The 26,038-nt window shown below is 38.4% G+C and overlaps 1 protein-coding gene and 1 pseudogene across 2 annotated transcripts in view; one reads left to right on the plus strand and one right to left on the minus strand.

Moving 5' to 3' along the window:
- The window catches only part of NAF1 (nuclear assembly factor 1 ribonucleoprotein), a 32,645-nt gene extending 14,269 nt beyond the window's left edge, over positions 1-18,376 (plus strand). Inside the window, exons 3-8 of the mRNA XM_084758383.1 lie at positions 4,880-4,973; positions 6,553-6,635; positions 11,723-11,883; positions 13,974-14,025; positions 15,921-16,023; positions 17,201-18,376. Of these exons, the coding sequence (XP_084614509.1) occupies positions 4,880-4,973; positions 6,553-6,635; positions 11,723-11,883; positions 13,974-14,025; positions 15,921-16,023; positions 17,201-17,652 (945 nt within the window). The 3' untranslated portion in view covers positions 17,653-18,376. The remainder of the gene's footprint in view (positions 1-4,879; positions 4,974-6,552; positions 6,636-11,722; positions 11,884-13,973; positions 14,026-15,920; positions 16,024-17,200) is intronic.
- Positions 6,642-10,119, minus strand: LOC311584262 (thioredoxin-like; annotated as a pseudogene). Its single transcript has one exon. The product of its transcript is annotated as a thioredoxin-like (transcript).
- Positions 18,377-26,038: the final 7,662 nt, after the last annotated feature.

The following is a 26,038-nucleotide window of genomic DNA, read 5'->3' on the forward strand; positions in this document are numbered from 1 at the left end:
TGCTGTATTATCCTGGAAGCCAGGTGTTAATCTAATTGTAGTAATGCTTGCTGCTGCAAGCTAGAAGTATCTGTGCATCATTCTTGGCAGTCAGTTTTCCTAGGCAGCTTTATTTTATTTTGAGGTGGTTGGGTTCAGGTGTTTTTCCTTCCTTGAAGGTTGTATATTGAATTATATTATCATTTTCTGACTTATTTTCTCTGACTAAAGTAAACATTGATTTCTGAGATCTTTGATTAGTTTCCAATGGTAACATGGGCCATTTCATTTAATAAATAATTAATATTATTCTAGTCCTTGTTCTGGATGCTACAGCTCAGTGGGCCCCACTTACGGGGTTTGTTTTCTCACTAGGGATGTGGACAATAAACATATAATGTTGTTATGTTTTGAAGGAGGGAAAGGAGTAGAATAGTCTGGTAAGGAGTAAGTGGCCTTGGTAACCATGCAGCGTTTAGATTTAGTAGTTAGGTAAGGTAAGAGGTGGCGACACTTGGAATCCAAACATCAAGACAAGTCTTTTTTTGTTTTTTTGGTTTTTTGTTGTTGTTGTTTGTTTGTTTGTTTTGGTTTTTTGAGACAGGGTTTCTCTGTGTAGCCTTGGCTGTCCTGGACTCACTTTGTAGACCAGGCTGGCCTCGAACTCACAGCGATCGTCAAGACAAGTCGATCTTGTGCTCTTTTGGATATGGCAACCCGAAGAACTTCCTTTGACGTTCTGGCTGAAAGAACTTGAGATATTTTTTCCTTTTTTTGCCTCTTATCATTTTATTTGAAGAAAATAAACATCGATTTTCCCTTGATTTTTGTATAAAAATGTCCATCATTCTGAAAGTAACTTTATAGCTTGATTTAGCTGACTTTTGAAGGCACACTTTGTAACAAGCTTTTAAATTGGAATTGTGTGATGCTAGCTTCATTTCTTACCTCTTTCATTTTTTATGTACAGTATTTAGTTAATTATGTATGCTTTGTCTTCTGTAGAGTATCTAGGATAGAGACTTTAAGGTGCTATGCTATAAAGGGGGCAGTGATATGTGTCTGTAACCCCGGCACTGGGGAGGGAGGCTATGAATAAAGGTTTGCAGCTTGCCCGTTAGCTAATCAATGAGCCTCAGTTAGAAAAGATATCATGCCTAAAAAAACAAAGAATGATAGAAAACACATGGCAACCTCTGATGTCCATACAAACCTTCATGAACACACACACACACACACACACACACTCTCTCTCTCTCTCTCTCTCTCTCTCTCTCTCTCTCTCTCTGATTAAAAGTGAACTTAATGCTGAGGAGGTATGCATTCTCATGATATAGGCTCCTCCGCTGAAATCGGAAGTGTGTTGACAATCACAAATATCAGTCTTTATTTGTTTTTTCCCTGTGTTTATTTCTAAATGCAATCAAATGTCCTACACATGTTTAGTTGGAAGTTTTCATTGTGACAACAATGATTGAAATAAGGTGGTGAGAGGCCTGCTAGACTCCCTTCTGACAACACTAAGCACTTTCTTTAGAAATAGGCTGGTCCTGCGTATTTTATTTTCTTCTCCTGCAAGTACTCCTTAGACTTGAGTATTAGGACTTTATCTCACTGTAGACTGGGAAAGCCCAACCTACAAAGATTGTGTGAATACTAATGTCAGAGTGATGAAAGGACTGTAAAACTCACGGTGTTCTTTTGATTAGCCTTAGAGTCATGTATTTCTTAACCGTATTAACATAAAAGTCAATGTATAATTATTGTGAACTCCTGTAGCGTTCTTAGACTTAGGTATCATGGCCACTGCTGTACATTCTGGACTCCAAAGAGTCTGAAAACATCAAGCCCTAGTGTTGCAAAGAGTGTGTCAGTTATGCTCTTGTAAAGAATCAGAAAAGGCCAGACGTGGTGGCACGCACCTTTAACCCCAGCAGGCGGGAGGCGGAGGCAGGAGGATCGCTGTGAGTTTGAGGCCAGGCTGGTCTACAGATCGAGTTCAGGACAGCCAAGACCACACAGAAACCCTGTCTCAAAAAAAAAAAAAAAAAAAAAAAAAAATCAGAAAGCTAGCCATAGCAGCACACATTTAATCCCAGTAGAGCTAGGCCAGTCTCTGAGTTTGAGGCCAGCCAGGCCCGCATAGTGCATTCCAGGACAGGCTGTCGTGAGCCCCTGCTTAAAAAGAATAGGGAGGAAGAGGGGGGGAGGACCTCACAGCAGGCTTGGCACGACACAGGCTAAATAATAGGAATTTATGATAGTGAGTAATGAGTAAAAGAGTGTATGTTCAACAAGCCTAGGTGTTTATATAGATTATCAAAACTACTATGCTGTGATCTCAGTCCATACTAATAGGACATTTCTGAAGTTTACCTAGTAAAATAAACATATAAAAGCAGTTAGAAAAATGTCATCGGGAAAATATTGATAGAGGTGGAGTTGGTAGGGTATTAGTTCTTTCTGAATAGATGAAAGCCACAGCCATTCCTATACTGATAGTGTCACAGATCAATGGAGCTAAGTTGGAATTTTGGTTTTTTAAAAAAAAGCCATGCAAGGATAAGTATTTAGTACATTAAAGTCTGGTCCTCAAGTTGGTCTGGAAGATTATAATCTTCGCAGGTTGCTGGCTAGTATTTTCGGTAGCAATAAAGCTAATTTCTACTCTACTTTTATACAAGCATAACATAGTGAATGGACCAAATAAACAAATATTGACTCCTGAAACTAGAGGAGTGAATGAAGAAAATGCCAGTGATTTTTTTTTAAGACAACCCAGAAGTGTCAAGTGTGCACCGAACGAAGTGCTAGGCTCAGGTGAAGCATGTTTGCTACACATTGGAAACAAGGAAAATACTCTTAAAAGTCCGTGGGTCTCAGAAAAGTTCTCCAGAAGAGAACTGCATAAATGCCATGTGTAGTTCATAAGAACAGACAAATCGCCAAGAAGTATGTAAAGTCTTACCAAGTTCAAAGCAAAGTTTTAAAGCAAGATACTATTTTGTATTATTTTATATCAACTGGCAGAGTTTTTTTCAGTTTACTTTTCAGTAATGGCATGATGTAGGAAGTGTGAATTAATACAATGTAGGATAATATAGAAGGTCTCCTTACCACAAGAGCTATGTAAAAACATGTGTGACAAAGATTTTTAGAGAGCATATAAATATATTACATGGTTACTGTGTTAGAGTATGGCACACCTATACAGGACCATACAGTAGGTGTGAAATGTGGTTGGGCAGACATTTCTGTTGTGGCGTAGGACAATGTGCAGGCTGTAAAGGAGATAGCTAATGTGCAACAAGGATATTTCACTACAGTGAAACGTAACAGGTTCCATAAAGCCTGTATCTGCATAATGAACGTATTAGAAGGAAACACATGTTTGTTGGCTTGTTGGCAGTAACTTGTGTGTGGCGTTTTGGCCAGGATGAAGTCCTTATTTTACTTTAATATCTTGTACTGCTAGAGGGTGGTCTTTTTGTTTGCTTGCTTGTTTTTAGCATGAACCTGTATTTTACAATTAGAACTTAACTTTGAAAGACTTTTTGATGCCTGATATACATACTAATATTTTCAAAGTAGACTCTTTGCCGAAAAACTCCTTCTGTCATTATTGTGTTAAAATGCAACCTGAGGACTGGACAGAGTTAAGAGGTTGTGTTCCCAGCACCCACTTGGTGACCGCAACCATCTCTAACTCAGGTTCCAGGGATTTTGTGTGCTCTTCTGGCCTTCTTGAGCACCAAGCACACACCTGATACACAGACATACATGTAGGGAAGACATGCATATAAAATAATAAATGACAAGTGGCAGGTAGTAGTTGTCTCCCTAAAAGTACTCAGAAGAAATCTGACAGTTGAAACAAGATTATTTCTTCTAACACTAGGCATGTTTAACCGTTCCGAGGCAAATTGCTGCATTGTATTAGCTGAAAATCTTCATATATCTCTTAGTAAATAATTTTTAATTTAAAACAAACAAAAAACAGCTTATCTCAGAAGGAAGTATATTTTAGATATATGGTTAAATGATTCTTTTAAAAACTCAAGTTTTCACAGGGAAAAATGATTACTCATGTTCATTACCATTATACTTTGTATTATTTAGATTTTTCTCATCTTTCTTAACATTTCTCCAAATGTTATCCTGCCAATAATCACTAATGTCATTGACAGAGCCTTTGGCTTCAAGTCTTATTCAAGAATGATGCTATTTGGTCAAGGGTCAAAAACAAAAAGCTCTGTTTATTTAATATGAAAGTGAACGTCAGTCTTATTCTTAGGTTTTGCTTTAACTTCATCTATTTCAGTATTTAGTTTCTATAGCAACTGAGGTATGGTTTACAGTTGGGTCAAAAAAGAAATCTGTAGGTGTTAAGAAACTTTTTTAACCTGGAAAGAGAAGATATGAGATAACACATTTTCAGCTTTCACAGGCCACATCTGTGTATTTGATTGATAGATGTCATTGTCAGACTTTCACTCTTCACACAGTACCAGGAAAGATTGATGGAAAATTAAAAATTTATTTTCCTATAATTAAAGGCACATTAATTATCCAAATTAGCCAAACAACTCAGAGAACATTCCTGCTGTGGAGGAATTGTAGTAGATCTCTTCAAATGGAATGTCTCTGGATTCCTTAATAAAGCTTTTCTTTGAAGAGGCCATCTCTTATCAGATGTGTTTGGTAATATTTAAGTCTATATTCTTGTCTAACTGGACTTATATTTTAGTGAGTTACTGAACCACTTGAATGGCAGAAATGCAAATGGTTTAATGCTTATTGTTACATCTTTAGCAATTTGTATGCACTTTAAGTGGAAAATATTTCTCCTTTTTTAAAATTTGCTGAAGCAGGAAGATTAATGTTTTCCCCTATATTATAGGAACTACCTTCTGTTGAAGAACTCACTGTTACTCTGCCTGAAGACATTGCTCTAAAACCTCTTGGAAAGGTTTCCAGCATTATTGAACAATTAGGTATGTAAGTAACATATTAATAATACTTATGTTCAAGTATGCACTAATAATAGGTCAAGGACTTGGTATATTACATTTTCTTTGAAACATGTATACTTTATCTTAGTTATTAAACTTAAATGTATAATATTGGTTTTAGTTAAACATTTTTTTCTTGTTTTTGCTGACATTTTTTGAGATTTTTTTCTTTGATTTCATTTACAGTATCAGCTGTAACAAGTTGACACAAATTGTGTTGACTTGAAACACCACAAATTTGCTACCTAACAGCTTTGTGGACTTGTAGTCTGATACAGGTCTGGTCCTAGTAAGCTAAAATCAGATGTCTCAAAATGCTGATCCCTTTCTTAGGCTCTGTGTTCTTGGTTTCTAGGCTCAGCCTTCATGTTTCCTGTCTCATGCCTCCCCTTTTCATTCTTTTGTTTTGTTTTGTTTTTTGTTTTTGTTTTTGTTTTTGTTTTTTTTTTCCAGACAGTTTCTCAGTGTAGCCCTGGCTATCCTGGAGCTCACTTTGTAGACCAGGCTGGCCGTGAACTCAGAGATCATAAAGCCAGAAATGTACCCTCTGTGATCCTTTGGTCACCATTCCATCTGTTTTTTACTATCCCTTGGAAAGGTTTCCTACACAGCCAGCCAGGAGAGTTAGTAGTAGTCCTGAGGCTGAAGACGCCCCTCACGGCATGCCTCTTCTCTTCTAAACATGTGTTATGTGTACAGAGGACAGAGATTTACAGCCAGCCAGGAGAGTTAGTAGTAGTCGTCCTGAGGTTGAAGACGCCCCTCACGGCATGCCTCTTCTCTTCTAAACATGTGTTATGTGTACAGAGGACAGAGATTACCCAAGGATGCGGACTCCGTCCTCTCCCAGCAACCCTGGATTTGCTCAGAAGCTTGCAGATTTTCTTAGAAACCAGAGGACAGAGTAATTGACCCTACAAGGCCCCGAGTGAAGATGCTTTCCTTTCAAAACTTAACTTTTCTGTCCTACAACCAAAGTGTGTTGGAGTCTTTGGTGGTTGGATCTTAGCATCTTATTATGGTAGGCAACCAAGAATAATTGCTAACTCTTAAAATGAGATAAATCTGAGAAACTGCAATTGACTGAGAAAACTATAGGATTTTTGAATTTGAGAAGGCAGCTAAATTACGAGTCCTTAGTTTATAGAACCTACACAATATAGAATTCAAGTCTTACTCCTTATCAGTTAGTTGTACAAGTAGTTGAAATAGAACTTTATCTTTTGACCCTTTCCTAACACCTATATCAATAATAATAAAAATTAGATTGAGTATTCAAGACTAATGAGCAATTAATATTTTCTGTTAATTCTGTTTTTTTTTCTTTTGGAGTTGTAGCCTTTTATATTAAAGTAACTATAACCCATGTCCCTTTGCTATTTGGTAATTAAGACTTTACTAATGAGGAATGATTGCTTAAGTATGTTAAGTCACCTTAAATTTTAAGTTGTATTGCATTTAATGCTTAGATTATATTTAAAGATCTAATTTATCTTTTTAAACCGTAAACTGTGGTTTGGTTTTTTTTTTTTTTTTTTTTTTTTTTTGGTCTATTTTTCAGTAATAATTGAGTCTGTGACCAACATACCTCCAGTTAATGAGGACACTGTCATTTTCAAAAGTGATCGACAGGCAGCAGGAAAGGTTTGTGAAAACTCATACAATTTATTGCTACTTTGTTTTCTAGTTCCTCTTCTTTGTCTTGAGAGTTTAGTAAACAGATCATCAAATTTTATTTCATGCTTGATTCTTCATGTGTGCTATAAATTGGCTTACTATCCCTTAGAAAATTTTGCTGCATGGATCAATTCACATGTGAAGATTTTTTCCCACAGTGTTTGTCAGATACTTCAAGGGGAGAAGTTCTAAAGGTGAATGCAACATTGCTTCTCTTTCCACAGATACTCAGAGCTGAATAGAACTTCCATAGTGTAGTAATGGCTCTTCTTCTTCTTTAAGTTGGTGGCTTTGAAACTCTTCAGATGGAAGTACAGAGTGGAATTTTTGTTTTAAAGATTTATTTATTTAAGTATACAGTGTTTCACCTTCATGTATGCCTGCCCACCAGAAAGGGCGCCAGATCTCACTGTAGATGGTTGTGAGCCACCATATGGTTGCTGGGAATTGAGCTCAGGACCTTTGGAAGAGCGGGCAGTGCTCTTAACCACTGAGCCATCTCTCCAGCCCCAGAGTGGAATTTTTTTAATGGAAAAAGATTTCAGCAACAAATTCAGTGTTGCTTTACGCACAACTTAGGGTGTTATCAATATGGGTTTAATAGCCATGTCTATAGGGTCCCTTTTACCCTTATAGTGGGTAACCATGCATATCGATGCTTAATTTGAAGACTGTACACTTTGCCCAGTAAGTAAGGTAATTGTGGACCTCTTACCTTCAAGAGTATAAGTACTAAACAAGTGTTCATTTTAAAGTCAGGTGTTCTGAGTAAAAGTGTACCTGCTCGAAAACAAACCTGTGGCTCTCTGCAACTCGCTCTTAGAATTTAGTTCTTCCCACGTGAGATTTGTTGTTGTTGTTGTTGTTGTTGTTGTTGTTGTTGTTTGTTTCAACGGAATGGAGTAAGTTACATTGAGTCAGGAAGAAGAAAATATTCCTGACAGAACTCGCATACCTTTTCCTGTGCTTTGCTTTCTCCACCGTTTTAATATTTTTTTAAAGGGTAGCATTAATATTTTATTGCCATTTATAATCAGGTGGCAGTTGGATATAGACTTCCTACACTTCATAGTTGTTTTTGGAAATTAAAAAAATTTACAAGATTTAAACAGTGGTGGCTGGTTAAACTTTTCAGTGTGTGATTGGGCAAGCTCAGTTAATAGTGGCTTCAAGTTCTTCCTTGTTAGCACCAGAGAATTCATCTGCCTTTTGACCCTTTTTATAAAACTGGAAGGTTGGCATGTGTTGACTTCACAGTCCGCAGCAACATCCTGGCAGTCATCCACGTCTACGTAAGGAACACCACAATGGAATACTTGCCAGAGAGTGAGTGAAAGAAGGGCTTGATTATTTTGCAAGGTCCACACCACGTGGCAGAAAAGTCCACAACTACAAGTTTGTCTCCTGCAGGGACCAGGGCCTCCTGGAAGCGTCCTTGCTCTCCGTCAGCATTACCATTTTGGCTGTCTCAGGGAGGGACCACACGAGTTTCTGCAAAATCTGGTGGAAATGAATCTCAGACACCCAACAGCGCTTGCACCTGTTTTAATTTTAGAACAGCTTAGAAAGGATCAAGTTTTACCAAATTCTGTCATCTTTCACCACCTACATATGTTAAATTTGGCGGGTTAGTTTACCATGGCCAATCGCAAAGCAGTTGGTGACAGGATTTATTGGCATTGAGAACCTTTTATTCTGGGGAAGGTTTGTGTGTGGAGACTGAAGTGCTTCCCCTTTGAAGTGCTTTGGTGCCATTGTGCATCTCCACATGGAGAAAACAATCCAGGGTGGAAAGAGGGAAGGAGTGTTAGAGGCTGCGTGACCATGCTGTCCGTCGCTTTTTGTGTCCAGGGCACTATTGTAGGAGACACCAACTTTGCCCGAGCAAAAACAGTGTTTGTTGCTGTCCTTGAGGAAGTGGTAATAGACAGGAGAGGGAAGAAGAAAGGGAAGCCTGCTACTTGAGTTTTCCTTTAACCTGAAACAAAATTACTAAGATTGTTTTCATAACATCTGCTTTTTTTCTTATGCTGTCTTGGGCAATTTGAATCTAAGATTACATGCTTTGCTAATTTAACCCTAAAAATGGCTTTTTTGTTTGTTGTTTGAGACAGGGTTTCTCTGTGTAGCTGTGGCTGTCCTGGACTCACTTTGTAGACCAGGTTGGCCTTGAACTCACAGAGATCCACCTGCCTCTGCCTCCCAAGTGCTGGGATTAAAGGTATATGCCACCACGCCCGGCCTAAAAGTGACATTCTTATGCTGAAAATATATGTGCGTTTTCAGACTAGTCGACATTCATACACATTAGATGAAAAATCTATGCATGGAGGTAAAAATTACATCTGGGTTTAAATTTCACTTAGAGAACTTTGTAAACTTGAAAAGTAGTAGGTAAGCTTGCATTCAGTGGTCTGAGCAGAATTGAGTGTGATCCTACCTCGAAGAGGGAAATAAAATGTATTTGTAGATCTAAACACCATTTTTCTGAAGTGGGGTTGAAGCAGAGCTGGGTAAAGATATTTGTGAAACAAACCAGTAACCAGAATTTAAAAATACAAGCTTCTTTAGGTCTATTTCCTGATAGATTTCTATGTAGAGAAAGTCAGAGTAACCTGGTCTGTATGGACAGAGTCTGACCTGGAGAGTGACGAGAAGGGAGGTGCAGCTCATTCTCCAGCAGAGTGTGCGGTGCCTGGGCCAGGCGTCTACTCCCTCCTGTGTCCTTGCCCTGCTGCGCTCAGGACAACTGCGAACAGCTCTGCGGTGAGACTCGGGGACAGCACACCCTGTTACTAGTTGTTTCCTCCCAGCTCTGTATGTTATACAAGTGCTGTTGTGGTGGCATGTGTTCACTGCTTTGACAGGAAGCCTTTGTATAAAAATTTTGCAGGATATATCTTATTTAAGATAAAAAGATGTACCGGGTAGGGGTGACACACGCCTTTAATCCCAGCACTTGGAAAGCAGAGGCAGGTGGATCTCTAAGTTTGAGGCCAGCCTGGTCTACAAAGTGAGTCCAGGACAGCCAAGGCTACACAGGGAAACCATGTGTCAGAAAGCAAAACTACAACAATAACAACAACAAGAAGGAGAAAGAAAGAAAGAAAGAAAGAAAGAAAGAAAGAAAGAAAGAAAGAAAGAAAGAAAGAAAGAAGTTGCTTGTAGGTGGCTCAAAGTAAATGTCTCAGTTCTTCCTGTTCTAAACTTTGCTTTTTATGCTTTCCTCAGTCTTAAGTTTTCCTGTTTTAACTTCATATTGGGTATGCAGTTACAAACTTTCCAAAGGTGAGTAGAATGTTAGAGCAGAGATGCAGAGAACTCTTAGGGACTCTGTGACAAGGTGACACTACCCAAGACCAACTGTAAAGCTGCTTGTCACAGTTTCACCCTCAGGTGTTGCTCAACATCAGACCTATACTGAGATCCATAACGTTTTTTTTTGTTGTTTTTTTTTTTGTTTTTTTTGTTTCTCTGACTTATTTTAAAGTAAAAGTAACGCTACTACATTCTTCTTTTAAATAATCCTTATTAGGTAAATTGTTTCTTTGAACTCAGCTAAATTTTTCTGTGTCTGAAGTACAACCATGAACGCCTACCAGTCCTCCTGCATGCCAAGTCTGTGATAATGGTCCCATTACTAGCTACGCGAAACTTTTTTACTTAAAACTTTGTAATGGCTTAATTGTAGCCGTGAAGGAAAAATACAGATCCTAAGGGAAGGGTTACTTTAAATGGGTGCAAGAAATTTCAGTGTCTCAGTTTAGTATAAGCCTGAAGTTTCATAGGGAGCCTTGGGTGAAATCATTGCCATGGTTAAGAAATAAAATCATACTATCAAGGGAATTAGACTCTGGGGATGAGCCTTATGTACCAGGTTACAGTGATTACCATATGTTATTAGAGTCATAGTTTAGTTTTTAATTGATGTGTATTATCACTATTTTATCTAGGAAGTTAAAAATTTTGAATTACTAAAGGTAATAAATTACTTGAAGTGTCCACAGCGTAGACTAGGAAGAGTGATGGACTGACAGCCCTCCGTCCCATGCATATTTTTATCAGATGAAGTCTACTTTTCTAAACCCTTTCTATTATTGTTTAGTTTTTAAATTGAAAGGAGTATTAATATTGATGCTACTAGTTTTATTTCAGAACGTTTTAATTTTTATTATTTTAATTGTCACTGCTTATTTTTAGAGAATTCATAAACTTAAGAGTAGTCTTATCTTACCAGGCTAGCAGCTTTGTTCCCAGTGTAGATGAACAAAAGATTGAATCACAAAATGAGAACACTTAGAAAATCAGGCACGCTCAGTGCCATTATTTAGTTAGTTGGTAAGAACCACTTTAGAGTCTTTAATCATCCGGCTTTCAGCTGTGACAGTTGCATCTCTTCCAGGTCAAGACTTAACGTGATTTCATCACCGCATATAATACTGAAGAAATTTGAAACTCCCGAAACTGCCTTAGATAGTACAAGTTAGTAAAGTGTGCTAGATCGTGAAAGAGGCTCTTTTTATCTGCTCACCATAGCTGTGGATTTGCAGCAGGTCTCCGGCTCTGGCCTCCCTTGGCCTGGATTGCAGCCTTATAGCACTGGTCAGCTGCTTGGCTCCTTTCGAACCTGAGAAAAGCCATGGCTCCACTTTCCAAAATGCTAGCATTTTATGAAAACAGCGTAATTGATACTTTAGCATGGTTTTATGCTCTCCATGATAAGATCCAACTTTGGACTGTGTCCTATAGTTTTGTGTAGCATATAACTCATGAACACTGATAGAAAGCTATTATTTGTGTCTAGTAGGTATTACCAAAATGATTTGAATTTACCAAAAAACAAACTTGCTATTGTTTTATTTGCAAAAAAGGTTGTACGTAGTAAGCTATTGCATTTGTGGTCAAAATAAGAAAACTTCAGGTGTAAAAGTAAAATAATTTATTATTGTAATATAGAATTGCCTTGTTTTACCAATTATCAGTGTGTTTAAAATTCTTACCGCCTTTTCAAATCATTATTGAGGGATACATATTTATTGTCTTCTGTTTTGTAGATATTTGAGATATTTGGACCTGTTGCCCATCCATTTTATGTACTGAGGTTTAATTCTTCAGATCACATTGAGAGTAAAGGTGTTAAAATAAATGACACTATGTACTTTGCTCCGTCAATGAAGGACTTCACTCAGTATATATTCACAGAAAAACTCAAACAGTAAGTGCCTCATTACTATGTTATTCATGTGTCAGCCATTTATTATTTTAAGACTGAATCTAATAGATGGTAATTTCTTATACATAAGTGGTGGCTATGTTCTAGACAGCTTTTTTTTTAAATAAATATTTTTGAGAGCTATGATTTGTCATCAGCGTTAACACATAGGGAATATGTAATATTAATACATAATAGCCACTAGAAACATTATGAATTCTAGTTTATTGTTTTTTTTCCCATTATATATTTTAGTGTACAAACTACTCAGTATTAGTATTACTGCATAAGAAAATTATTTACAATAAAGTCATAAGTTTAAAGAAATGTTTTTAGTTTCTTGTTGTTTGTGGAAGGCAGGGTATCTTTCTGGACTCATTTCTGATCCTCCTGCCTCCATCTCCCAAATGGTTAGTTTACAAGTTGGTACCACTATGCCCAGCCTTAAGCACTATTCTCATCTGTAACACCTAAGAAGTTCTTTATACCATTTTCATATTAAATCAGATTTCTAAATTTCATTTACTATTTCAGAAGTAAAAATTTTGGTCTTTGTAATTGACAAGTCATTTGTAAGAATCCGAAGAGGAACCATTTGGCCTCAATTTTATTTTTCCAGCTGTGGGTGGTAACTTTCCTACATGAAGTGGTAACAGGATTTAATGATTTAAATTGATACTGAGTCATAAAGGCGTTATTTATATTTTAAATAATGCTTAGACAATGACCTGTTCATTCTTCCTTAAATATTAAGGTGCTATCCATGTATGTGCCACATATGTAACCTTTAACAATTACCCAGAAAGGGTTTTATGAAAGTGCTAACAAAATAGTTATGTAAAAGCAGTACTTTATTCTTAATTTTCATTTCTAAGAAGAAATATGAATAAGCCTGAGAAGGGAACAGTGAGACTGTACGGTAGAAGATGTACGCATTTATTCGTTGGATGTCCCCTGAGTGCAGAAGTTGGCCTTTGCAGTTCCACCTTTATTTAGCGAGACTAGTTAGTTACCTTTCTGTCACTTGCAGTCTTGTTCCTTGATCTTTCCTTGATTGGGGTTCCTTGTGTAGACACGTGTGCTAAGGAACTTCGCTGTTAATCTTTGTAAACTCCAGACTGCAGATCCTACACATCAGTTCTAGTACTGACTATTCAAAAGGAGCACTGTGTGCATGTGAGCTGAGTAGGTTAATGACAGCCGACTGAATGAAAAATAGCCATTGGTAAATACCACATATAATGTCAAAAATCTCAGTTAAAATTTTAAAGCAATTTACCGTTCATCAGTGTGATTGGCACGTTGATGTTAGTGGCTCTAATTCTGGAGCATCTCATTTATTTTTAAGATCTAATTTAAAGTATGAGGCCATCTGGTCAGAATAATTCGCATTAATGTAGGAGCAAGAAAGATGGCTGAAACCATGAAATAGTTAAGATTAAACAGGCTTTTAAGTGAAGTTTTAGAAATTATAAATGTTTGATACTTAGACTTTTTCACATTGTATAATTTCCCACCAAAAGTTACTAATTTCGTCTCTAATGACTCCTTTCATATAGCTGTCTGATACACTGCAGTGTCCTTCAGAATATCTCGTCATCCTCCTCCCCAAAGTCACCAGTCTTTCCTTAACCCTTTGCTTAGAGTCCCTCACAGAGACGTGGTGGTATTAGTGAATTAAGGGAGAAGAACTGCCTTTCCTCTGCCTGTTGCAGTGAAGCACTAGAAAGGGAGTTGCTCGGTTACTGTTCATAGCATCTGCAGCATCTTCAGTGTGTGGGTGTGGGCAAAGTTTTATACAAAGGTCAGGCATCTTGAAAGTGAAAATCAAAAGTACAGAACCACTTACTCTGTTCAGTATAGTCTTCTCAGTTCCCACAGTGCCGACATGTGTGCCCGTGTGTGTGTGTGTGTGTGTGTGTGTGTGTGTGTGTGTGTGTTAGAAGGCACCCATATTATTTGAGATTAGTAAAGGACACAAAATATAGTCTTTTAGTTTCTTACTGTTTGCATATAAAAGTAAAGGTTGGGCTCACCTAATTTCCCATAGTGTTAGGTTCTATAAGCACTTACCAGAATGTGATCCTTTCTAGGGACCGAGGATCTGATGCCTCCTGGAAGAACGATCAGGAACCACCTCCAGAAGTTAGTATGAGCCTTTCATTTACTATTTTACAAGGCAGCACATGCCTTAATCATATACATTGTTAACTCTTCCCAACCTACTTACCTGATAATTTGCATTTTTATCAATTTTGTTGATAGACAAAATGTTATTACTTAAAATTGAGTTTTTTCTTTAAGTTTATTGAACGTCAATGTGGGACCTAGTTCCATTTGGCTGTGATGCAAAGTAAGCCACTCATTAGGTATGGGGGCGGAGTCACCAGCAGATGCCAACTCTAATCCCTCGTGTTTGTATAGCACATCGTGTTTTTTTCTGTGTCAATAGGAATAGTTAGTTTCATCTCCAGAGAAGGGCTTATGGTTTAATCTTTCTAGAGCATTTGAGAATCATATGCAAATGAGTCGTGATTACTTGGTTCCACTCCAAGTGATGCAGAACGGGATATTCTAAAGATTTTGTGTTGTTGTTTTGACTTAACTGGAGATTGAATTTCTGAATACTTCAGATGTCTCAAGCAGTCCTGAAGATCATAGTATGTGTGAATTTCTAACCTTTTTGAGATATGACTCAGGCCTATGCCCACTTCAGGAGATTTTACAGGCATGAATCACTTAACTCAGGGAGTGGTCTATCTTTGTATGTACACCAGAATGTTACCTAGTGATGCTAAGAATGGAGACTCAATTCCACTTTGTGCTGTGCTTACAGCATCTTAATAATGTGATTGCATGGTTTTAAAGTGTGTGGATATTCACATGGGCCTGTTAAATCCCTATTTTAGGCCTCAGGATTAAAGCTAATAATTTTGGTAAAATTAAGTTCTTAGGAAATTGATTTGGTTCAGTTTGTTTTTTACAGAATTATATCTCACATGCTATATGATTGTGTTTTTTGGGGAGCGCGGGAGTGGCAAACTAGTTGATAAAAAACATTGGAATTTAATTTTATATAATTGTTAATGACATCTTACAGTCTAAAAGTTCTCTAATTTTAAGACCATAACAAAATGCTCGACATATATAAAAGACATAGATTTCTTAGAAATAAATCTTAGTCATCTTTATTTGCAATTTAAATATTCCCTGAATGCAAAATTGAATTTGTATAAGAAAAATGATTTTAGGAGTGATAGCAAATTTTGTATAAAGCAGTCTGTAAAACTCCTCCCAATTACAAATTTTTCTCTCCTGAGAAGATAGTTATCTGACAATACAGTGCTCTGGTTCTGTTGTGTGAAAGAAAAGCTTCAGTTTGCCTTACAGTGCATTTTTACTTTTAAGCACTTTTGACCGTGTGCATATTATTCCCACTGCATTCATGCCTGTTGTCCTCACCCAGCCCTGCACGCCTAACACTGTCAGTGTTCGTGTATCATATGATGAGACTGATGGACAGTGCCTGTGTCTGACTTTGAGTGAACAAATAGTGGGATGACGTCTCTCATTTCTGTTGTGGACCTGGTGATCTGTGAAAATAGCTTAGTCCTCATTATGGCTTTTTTTCTTTTTCTTTTTGGCACTCATTGGCAGCTGGCATGATGATGAATCTTAAATCTAAGCAGGAAATTGGACTTCTGGCCAGGGAATGGAATATGTATTCCATATTTGAAGATTTCTATTTTTGGCATTTTAAACTTAACCCATCTGAAGCTTTCTAGGAATTAAATAGACAGGGCTGGGGGCGGGGGGTAGTATCCAGCTTCATAAAGTTACTAGGGCTTAAAAACAAAGTAACCAGAAATTTTTGCTATTACGTTATATGCTACTGGACATATTAATAGGCAATATTAAGTTGACATGAGCTACCTTTTTCTCATGGTCAGTGAGTAAGTAGCAGTTTGAGCCTCAAGTACAAATGCCTACCTTTCCATTGGTAAATCAATAGTGAGTGAATCTCTACTTTTATCTGCAAGGCTTTGGATTTCAGTGATGATGAAAAAGAAAAAGAAGCCAAACAGAAAAAAAAATCTCAGATTCAAGGCCGGAAAAAACTGAAATCCGAATTGACTGAGTCAAGTGAGTATATTGTTATTTTGTAGTCATTCTTTGCCTTCATCTACAAATATGTAAGTAAACATTAATGAGAGCATCACTGTTCTCTGCGTTTACCTCCCGATGCCCCTCGTCTTGGAGGCACCACACAGCATAGACTAAGCTGAGTCTGTTAGAGGCAGCTGTGCTTACAGCGTGGCTTTCTCAAGAAATGGATTTACCCAGGTTTAGAATGCAGTAGTATGGCACCAAAACCACATATTTTGACTTTTCCTGTTTATAATCTTTTATTATTAAAAATTAAACTTTTTGATATAACTATAGATTAATATAAGTGCATTAACAACAGGAGAAATTAATTACATGCCCTTCACCACGTTTCTTTCTCTTAAAACATCTTGTAAACTTGCTGACGCACATCTAGGATTGTTACTGAGGTAATGTCCTCAGGGCTTAGTATTTCACTGACAGAACAGAGTGCTCCTTAGTCCTTCATTTGCTTTCTAGTTGTGACTACTTACGTCTTTCTGACCTCTGTGTCTGTCTCTGCTCCTTGCTTCCCTCGGTCTGCTTTGTAACGCTAGCGATCAGCTTCATGGCCTTCCATGTGCAGGTGCTTCGCCCCTGGCCTGCTCTGTCAGTGCTAGTCTCCGTGTCTTACTATCTGATCATTCAGGAATGTAACTGGAATCCTTTCATGGATCACACATATTTGCTTTTGCGCTGATCATACTTCCCTGGAAATCCATCCAGGTTGCTAGATGTGCAAATTATTTGTTTCTTTACAGAGTCCTGCCCCTTGGGGGGATTCGTACCATGCGTTGTTTAACTACTAAATCCATTAAGTAATATCTGTCTTGCTTCTATTTTTTTTTGTCAGGAGTAAATCCCCTATAAATATTTTTAAAAATAAATTTTCATTTCTCTAGGACAAATACTAAGCAAGAATGTAGCTTTCCTGCTCAGCTTTGAGTGTGGGTGGGCATAATACTGTGTGGTTTTGTGGGGTTTGGATACAGCTACTGGTAAATGTTTTCTGGCTGCCTGGCCTTTCCTAATTCCTAAGCACTAAGTTGTGCCTTTCCGTTCTTAAAGTTGAGTTTTCCATCATGTTAATAACTTAAAGGATGGAAGTCATTTTTTACAATGATCTAGATATATTAACTGAAATATAATTTTGTTTTTATTTCTGCCCTCAAAGGTGAAGATGTTGGTGAAGTGCATCAGAATTGGAATGCCTATGGCTCTCCTTCGGAACATTCAAAAGGATATCACAACAGGGAATTCACGAGAGGCTTTCCCAGGGGTAGATACTCTCGAGGAAGCCGCGGCAGGCCTCCACCTCATCAGTTCTATAACTCAGATCATATGGCATCTCAAGAGACTTTGGCATTTCCACCTCAGAGACAAGATAATCCTGTCATGACGCACTATCCCTTTCCCCCTCCCATGTTTGATATGCATAACTTTTCACTCCCACCACCACCCCCGCCCCCACCCCCATCTGTAAACATGGGGTGGGCTGCGCCTAACATGGCCTCTCATCCCTTGCTTAATTTACCATATTCCCTGGCCCCACCACCCCCTCCTCCGCCACCTCCCCCTCCCTCTCCCGGGGAGAGTAATTCTAATCATTTTGGACCTTACTATTAAGTGTATGCTTGTATTTCAGAGAAATATGGACTGTTCAGATTATATGGTAAAGGATTTTTTAAGGAAAATTATTATTGAACTAGATTTTTAGAAAGCATTGTAAAATCCTAAATGTAATGACCCAATTACATGTTCATATGTATTTTAAATAACTCAGTTATAAGTTCATATATATTTGTAACCTTCATGAAAAGGTATTCATAGGTACAGTTCATCTCATTCTTTGAGAAAAATCCAGTTCACATGATAGTTAAGTAAAATGTTGAGTCATGCCGTCCACTACCCTACCCAGGAGACCGGCATGCATAGTGCGGTAAGGAGCAGCGTCAGCAGGGCCTGTTGTATGCTCAGAGCACTGTGTGTCTTTCCTGTAATCTTATAGTAAGATGTTGATGTCCTACTAAGAGTCTTTAAAATAAAGTATTTTTTATAAACTTAACACTGTTGGAATTTATTATACATGTGAGAATTCTTTAAACTTGATTTCCTTAATCAAGGAAGTGTGTGAAAGAGGAAGACTAAGCAGAAACTCCTAGTAGCTGGTTACTATTAACTGCGTTGACAAACTTCCATTGTCTATGTAGATCTGTCTTCATCACTTAAGGTGTTTCTTAGCTTTGCTGTTCATTCACTTACAGTAAGGTGCGTATGTGCCTTCCTTGTCTGTGCTTTCCAGTATCTGACGTGGGTGACATGCCTATTAAATGTATATTTAATGACTGAATGAGTTTACAGTTTTTTATTTAATAAGTGTTGTTTGCCAGCATTGGTATAAATGTTGAATAAGTAAGGAATGTTAGAACTTGAGGCCTTCAGCATCGTTTGTACGCCCCATTTAGTAACTGAGGAGCCTGAGTGCTTACAAGAGGCTCTCATACGCTCGAGGCCACTTAGCTATTACAGTGGCAAAGAGTAGCAGCCAGGTTTCTCTTCTTAGCACTTCACTTGGTTGGTGTTTGCTAGTTTTCATTCCCTGACATTCTTAGAATATTGTGTTTGTGTGGCACATGAGGAACTTGGAGGTCACACTTCAATTGTAAAGTGCATTTGAAATCGCCTTGGCCCTAAGCTCTAACCTGAAAAGGGAAATGTATTAATTATTTCTTACTTCAAGTAGAAAATCCTTCATCTTTTTCTGCACCAAATCTGAATACTCACAGGGGTTACATGCAAAGATTTGTCTCTGCGGTCTACAGTTAGCAAGTGTAGAATGTAAGTACTGTTGATGATGGGTGTTTTGGTTTTTTTTTAAAGCTGAATTCTGGTTTTCTTTTAGAAAAAAAGATAGTGTGGTTCATAGTAATTAGATATGTACTCATTAGAAATAGATGTCGAGGGATGGAGAGAGATTGCTCAGTGGTTAACTCTTGCTGCTCTTCTAGAGGATCAGAGTCTGGGACCCAGAAACCATGTTTGACTACTTACAACCAACCAAGGGAACCCATGCTCCCACTGGCCTCTGTAGACACCCATAAACAAGTGTTTTGAGCATGAATTTTGAAAGACCCAGGGCCTTTTGAACATCTGGAGTAAGGAGCAGTTTCAAAATGCCTTACTTGGCAGTGTGACAGGATACCACAGAGTGGGCAGTTCATATCCAGCCACATGGCTGCCCCACAGTTGTGGAGTCCTGAAGCCCAGCCTGAAGGTGCCAACATCTGGCAAGGGCCACCTTGCTACTTTATCACATGGTGCAAGCAACTGGGGGAAATGGGGTATTTTGTTTATTATACCATTTCAAGCCCATTTTTACAGATCCCACTTACTAGTACTGTTCCAATAAGAAGCATGAGTTTGGGAGGGGACAGTCAGACCATAGCAGAACATATGATATAAGTACCAAAATGTGTCTATGTCACTATGTAGTGAGACGGTTAGTAAAGGCCACTCGTTATCAGTGCTGAGTAGAACAGGAGCAGACAGCCAGGAACAGTGTTTCCTCTTTCCCATTTTGCACTATGCTACTCCTTTACATGCTCTTTGTTAGCTTTCTGTGTTCCTGTTTTTGGTAATAAGGCACCGTTTGATAAGAATCTGAGCATTGCCATGTTAGCTCTTAAGTGAAGGGGGATTGAAGGTTCCAGTATTTAAAACACTACTTTGTGTTTGACAGCAATATATGCTGTTTTCTGGAGACAGAGGTGCAAGTATAGTGTAGCACTTACATTTTCTTTCAGTAGTAATGACTAGTTTTTATTGATTTTATGGACTTAATTCATTGTAATATTTTTGACTGCCATTGGTCTTTCTGTTCTTTCACAAAACTTCTCATTGTTGAGTTCCAACTATTGAACACCTTTCTGTTACACTATAGTCTGCCTAACCTCCAAATGACTTAAGTTAGGGAGTACAAGTTCAGGGAAGCAACAGTGTTACTGATGTGTGTGCGCGCAAGCGTGTGTGTTCTTCACTTTCTTCACCTTAGCTAATATCCTAAGATGTGAGTCAAAATTTTACATGGAGTGCTGTCATCACACACTTGGGGTGCTCAGCATTTCTTTAAGTAGTCAAGCCATGTTCTGCTGTAATTGTGTGCTAGGGACAGTAAATAGATGCCTTCTTAAATAAGAGTCCTTAAAATTCAAAACTTGACATTTGCAGAATGAATTAATGTACATGTTCACACAGTGAACATTTCTAAAATACATGCTCGGACACTGCCTCTTTGACATAAAAGAAAACTTATGAGGCATGCATGCATGCACGCACGCATACACACAATTTCAGTGCGGTTAAAGGTGAAAATGTAAAATATCAAAAGTGTGTTTATAAAAGCTTGTCAGGTAGTGTTAAAGCTGAATTGTTTATGTCTTCATGCATTCAGGATTGGAAAGGAGAGCATGTATCGATGTCCTTTGCAACCGTTACAGTGCCAACACTCCGTTTCTCATTTTTAAGACTTCAGAGTCTTATGTATGTGAATATAGCTTAGCATACGATAACAGATGAGATTCTGTGCGGTTGTGGCCTGGGATATTAAAAATGTGCTACTATACAATGTATTGTATACACTATACAACCTTAAAACCAGGGTTGGATATTAGCCCAGTATTTTCTAACAGATACTTACTTTAAGCTTCTAGCAGCAATAACATCATGTCATATTTGTCTACACTGTGTACCTGAATTCTTCTAGTGAATTAGGCAGACAGAACTACTTAGTGTACTGGAAAAAAAAAAAGGTCCAAATGTGTATTAGTTGGTAAAGGAATAATGAAAACATAAATGAAAATAGTACTCTTTAGTCAAAATTAAATATTACACCATTGTGTGGACTGTGTTTCTATGCTCCATACATGTTTATTATTTGAAATGTGGTATAAGAAGCCTCACCATGACATAGTTCCCAGTTGTTCATTGCTTCTCACCTTTCTTTGTAAGGTTGATGAAAGGTGAATACATTTTACATTGTAGTACCTTATACTCGGTCTTACTACTTTATCCCCAAACAGAACAAGTTGACCTTGTTTGTGTGGTAAAAGCTTTTTATTTTTATTTTCATGTTTTTTATTGAGCATAGAAAGAGCCAAATGTTTTTTCCAACAAGAAATATGACCCCAAAGATAACAAACTAGAACCTGATACAAAGGGATAGAATCTGTTGCGGGTACTGCCCATTGAAATCCAGAAATAGATGGTGGCAGTCACAGTGTTGCGACGGTAGAAAGGGACTAAAATGTTCTCAGTACTAATTGCCAGTCATTGGGCAAAACCTATTAGCATACCTCTCTAAAGCGTTTATGGTGTGCTCCTATGACATGCAGGAGTGCTGGAGAACATTTGTTCTTTCCCCTCCAACAGCTCTTAAAAATATCTGCTTGATGATGTATCTTGCAGTGTTTTGTTTCAGACATGGTTTGGCACCATCAGACTCAATTATGGAAGCGGTCTCTGTATATGGTTCATTTGATGTAGATAAATTTTAATGCTTTGGATTTTGACTATGTGTAATTATTGGTGTATTTGTTGGTAACAAATTGGTAACCTCAAATGAATTCATTTCACAAGTTGTGATCAGAAATGGATTTAAGAGAAGAAAATAGGTAAAGGCATTAATTTTTTTAATGTATTCTAATACTGTTTCTTTGAACCATACAAAACTGACTACAAGGTGGCAGGCAGGTGGATATGGTTCAGTCTAATGAATAGCTTGTGGGGTATATTGCTTTCTCTATATATTTTTCTCATAGAACATTCCCTGCACCAGTGCCCCACAGCACATTGCAAAGTGCTGTCAGGATGTTTGGCAGGAATTTCCCGGTAGGATGTTGTGATGGTTTGAATGAGAGTGACCCTCATAGGCTCATATGTTTGAATTGAATGCTTGGGTTCCAGTTAGTGGAACTATTTGGGAAGGATTAGCAGATACACGCTGTTGGAATAGGAAGACTTGCTGGATTTCTTTCTCTTCCCCGCCTTTCCTCCCTTCTCTCTCTACCTTCAGAGATGTAAGCAAACTCCTATTAAATGCTTTCTTTTATTAGAGTTACCTTGGTCATGGCTCACAACCATCCATAATGTGATCTGATGCCCTCTTCTGGCCTGCAAGTCTGTATTGGAGGCAGAGCACTGTGTACATAATTTAAAAAAAAAAAGGCTGGGTTTCAGATGAGCTGATAAGAAAAGGGGGCAATAGTTACATGGATTTTTGAGCAAGTACAGCCAGAAGCAGAAGAAATATCTGACATCCCGGATATTTAAGAATGCCCAGCATGCATGTTTCTTCCTGGAGGGAACTTAATTCTAGATTGCAAATGGGAAATCATTTTTACATTACAAGAAAGGGATACCACCTATTTTAGCTTGATACATTTAGTTACCTTTCTCCACTGCACAGAACTTATTGCAATGCAAGGAGCCTGGAGTAAAGGATAAGATACATGCAAGTTCTCAAAGTCTGCACATTCACAGGTGAAGGAGGGAGGAGGCAGGACAAGGAGAAGACAAGTACAAGAAATCAGAGAAGTTTCTAGAACAGAAATGGAAGTAAGGGCAGACTGAGGCTACTCTCTTGAGTAGCCAGGATGTCATCACCTTTGGCCAGAAGATGTGTGGTGTTGCCACATACAAAAAGAAGTTAACCTTTGGGATCACCTACCCAAGAGTGAGCCTGGCTGTTCATAGAAGAGTTCTGATCTCTGCTCCAATCTTAGCAAAGGCATCTTCTCTGTTGAACAGCACAGAACATGCAGTATGGAAAAGGGATGAAGAATTCTTAATGAATCTTTTACAGGAATCTCACAAGGGAGGGAATAGTTCTTCTCACTCTCTTGGCCCAGAACAGCACACAACGCTACAGATACCGACCTATGCCCACAGGTTGTTTTCAACATTGTTGGGGGGCGTGGGAACATTGCCACTTGGTCCTTCGAAAGAATGGTCAACATGTCTTAAACACAGATATATTCTGATTCAGGCACGAATGGTTCACAGAGAGCAAGATAAGTTTTCAGCTTTGGATTGGCTACATTGGTTTTTATAAAGGTCAGTTAATTGTAAACAGACCTAGGCCACAGTATGGAAGCAGAACACGTAGCTGTAAATGAGCTCACAGCATAGCATTGCCTTGGTTACAGGCCAGGTCGGATTTGATTGGTATAAACCAACTACAAGAAGCATCTCTGAGAACAGCAGTTCCCACAAACCAATACGATAAAGCCCAACTCATACAGTTTCATAACGTGTTAAGCAAAAGCAACGTAGATAGGTTTTCTTGACAAAAGCTGTTTCTGATATGTTAGCTAATACAACTCTGGTCAAAGATCTTTCTTATGTGAAGCTGTCTGGACTTAAGACACATGGCTATCAGTGTGGACGTACAGCAAGGACTGTTACGTAAGTTACATTTGTGTCTGTAGTTGTGACATGGGTCACAAGAAAAGACCAACTGTTGGTGTGCTGACCTTTCGCTCTTGAGGTCCTCATCTGAGGATCAGGATTAGTAATGATCTTCTTCCTGGAGTCTTACCCTGCACTGATAGTGAAAGTCTGTGCCGAACACAGGAAGGGGATTCAAGAGACAGCCACTGGGTCTTTGCTTCTGAGAGTCACTAGCTATCTCTGAGAGGAGTCTCCTTTGTGATTCTGAGTATAGAATTTCACATGTGCGGTTTGTAGACATTACAGAAGCCCACGTGACAGTCTTTTTAACGACTGGAAGGTATTTCTGGGGCATCATAAACCTACTTTAGCATAGAATGCAGGTCAGTTGTTTCTCAAAACTGCCGTGGACCAGTGGAAAATGGTTTACTTTCTTTTTCTTCTTCATCTTCTGTTTTTGAATGCTTAAGTTTACCTTTAAATGATAGGAGAAATTGTACATATTTATGGGGCATACTTATATTTCTAGGGGGCTATAGCAACACATTTATACTTTGTGTAGTTGAGCTTGGTTCTGACTATTCCCTTGCACATGTATTATTTCATTATGATGAAAACATTTGGGATCCTTCTTCACAGTATACAGTAATAATAGTTGTCTCTAAGCACCCCCAGTTCTTCATGCTCCTATCTATAACCCAGGTCCAGGTGACTGTCCTGTCCTCCCATCCCACCCCTTGCTCTACCCAGCCTCTGGTACCCAGTATTCTACCCCCAGCTCCTTTGTGGTCAATGTTGTAGTTTCTCACACTCGGCCTGGGTTGTTTGTTTGTTTGTTTGTTTTTTGCCTAATGCAATAGACCGGGACTGGTTTTGAGAGGACTTCATCAACTCTGACATAGCAATCATTACATCTTAGAACAATATAATCAATGTTGTTTATTTTTACCCCTCTCACCAAAGTAAACTGAGTGAGAAGAGTTCAGTTAATGTCTTAGTGACTGTTGTATTGCTATGACAAAACACCACGACCAAGGCAACGTATAAAAAAGAAAGCACTCAATTGGGGACTTGCTTACAGCTTTAGAGGATGAGTTTGAGTGTCATGGCAGCAGGCAGGCATGGCACTGGAGACGGAGCTGATAACTGTAAGCATTCTGATCCAAAAGCTAGGGAGAGGGTGCCAGTGTTGAAATGTCAAAGCCCGCTCCCTAGTGACACAGCTACTCCAACAAGGTCACACCTCCTAATCCTTTTTAAACAGTTCACCAACTGGGGGCCAAGCATCAAACATGTGAGCCCTTGGGGCCATTCTCATTCATACGCCACAGATGGCCTCTGTCAAAACAAGGATACCCAATTCTTTTTTGTTTTTTAAAAAGATTTATTTATTTACTATTATGTATACAGTATTGTGCCTGCATGTACACCTGCAGGCCAGAAGAGGGCGTCATGTCACATTATAGATGGTTGTGAGCCACCATGTGGTTGTTGGGAATTGAACTCAGGACCTCTAGAAGAGCAGTCAGCGCTTTTAATCTCTGAGCCATCTCTCCAGCACCCTCCCCCCCAATTCTTTATTTAAGGAAGATAAGTCTGGGAGGTTTTTTAGTTCATCTCTCTGTCAATATTCCAGTAAGACTACCCAAGCTGCTGTGTTTGTGACATCACCTCTGGGACAGCTGAACATTAACAATGCCATCTAGAGCACCGACCATTACAGTTGGCAAAGACTGTTGGATGCGGTATGTGTATATCAGGCTGCTCAGCTTTCAAGGATAAGATGATCCATTCCCAGAGATTTGTTTTTTCCCTCTAGTTTTTCTCTACTTTGTACAACCTCTTCAGGATGAGGAAGACTCTGGAGGCAATACACTAGATTTATTTATAAAATAAGAAAAAGAAATGTTTTAAAAGAACAAATCTACAAACCTCTTGAAGCAGCCCAGAGGAGTACCATATAATTTGTTGTTAATGTTTCTTTCAATGCCTAAAAGTGGTATAGAAATCCTTTGGTTTAAAGAATATCTGTATTGTGATCATTGTCTGAACCTAGGATACAAGTCTTAGAGTTCAATAGCAGGAATTATGTACAGAGGACACCAGATGTTAGCGTGCAATACCTTTGTGCAAAGTATAGTGGGAACGAGAAGTGAGGTAGAGATGGGAAGAGATAGAAGTCAGGGAATTAGTTCTAGGCCAGGATCCTGGGCTGAAAATAAAATAAATTTGGGAAATCCTATATAATCAAGAAATTAAGTAGCCAGCCTTGGTGATGCAGCCATGTAATCTTAGTATTCTAGAGACCGTGACAAATGGACCTTGAGTTCAAGGCTGACCTGGGCTAACTGTGAGTTCAATACCTACTTGGGGTATGTAGTTAAGCTCTGTCTCAATAAATAAATAAGTAAATAAAAAGAAACAAAAGAAGCACATTAAATCTCTAAACAAACATAAGTATGTGTGGATAAAGAGAGTTGGAAGATGGAATGCAAGAAGCAGATACCTGAAGTTGGAAAGAAAGGAAAGTCACATGACAAGGACGTCTGGGAGCCCTGCCAAGCAG

The sequence above is a fragment of the Acomys minous genome (assembly GCF_964271855.1).
Source record: "Acomys minous genome assembly, chromosome: 15".
In the NCBI taxonomy this organism is placed as follows: domain Eukaryota; kingdom Metazoa; phylum Chordata; class Mammalia; order Rodentia; family Muridae; genus Acomys; species Acomys minous.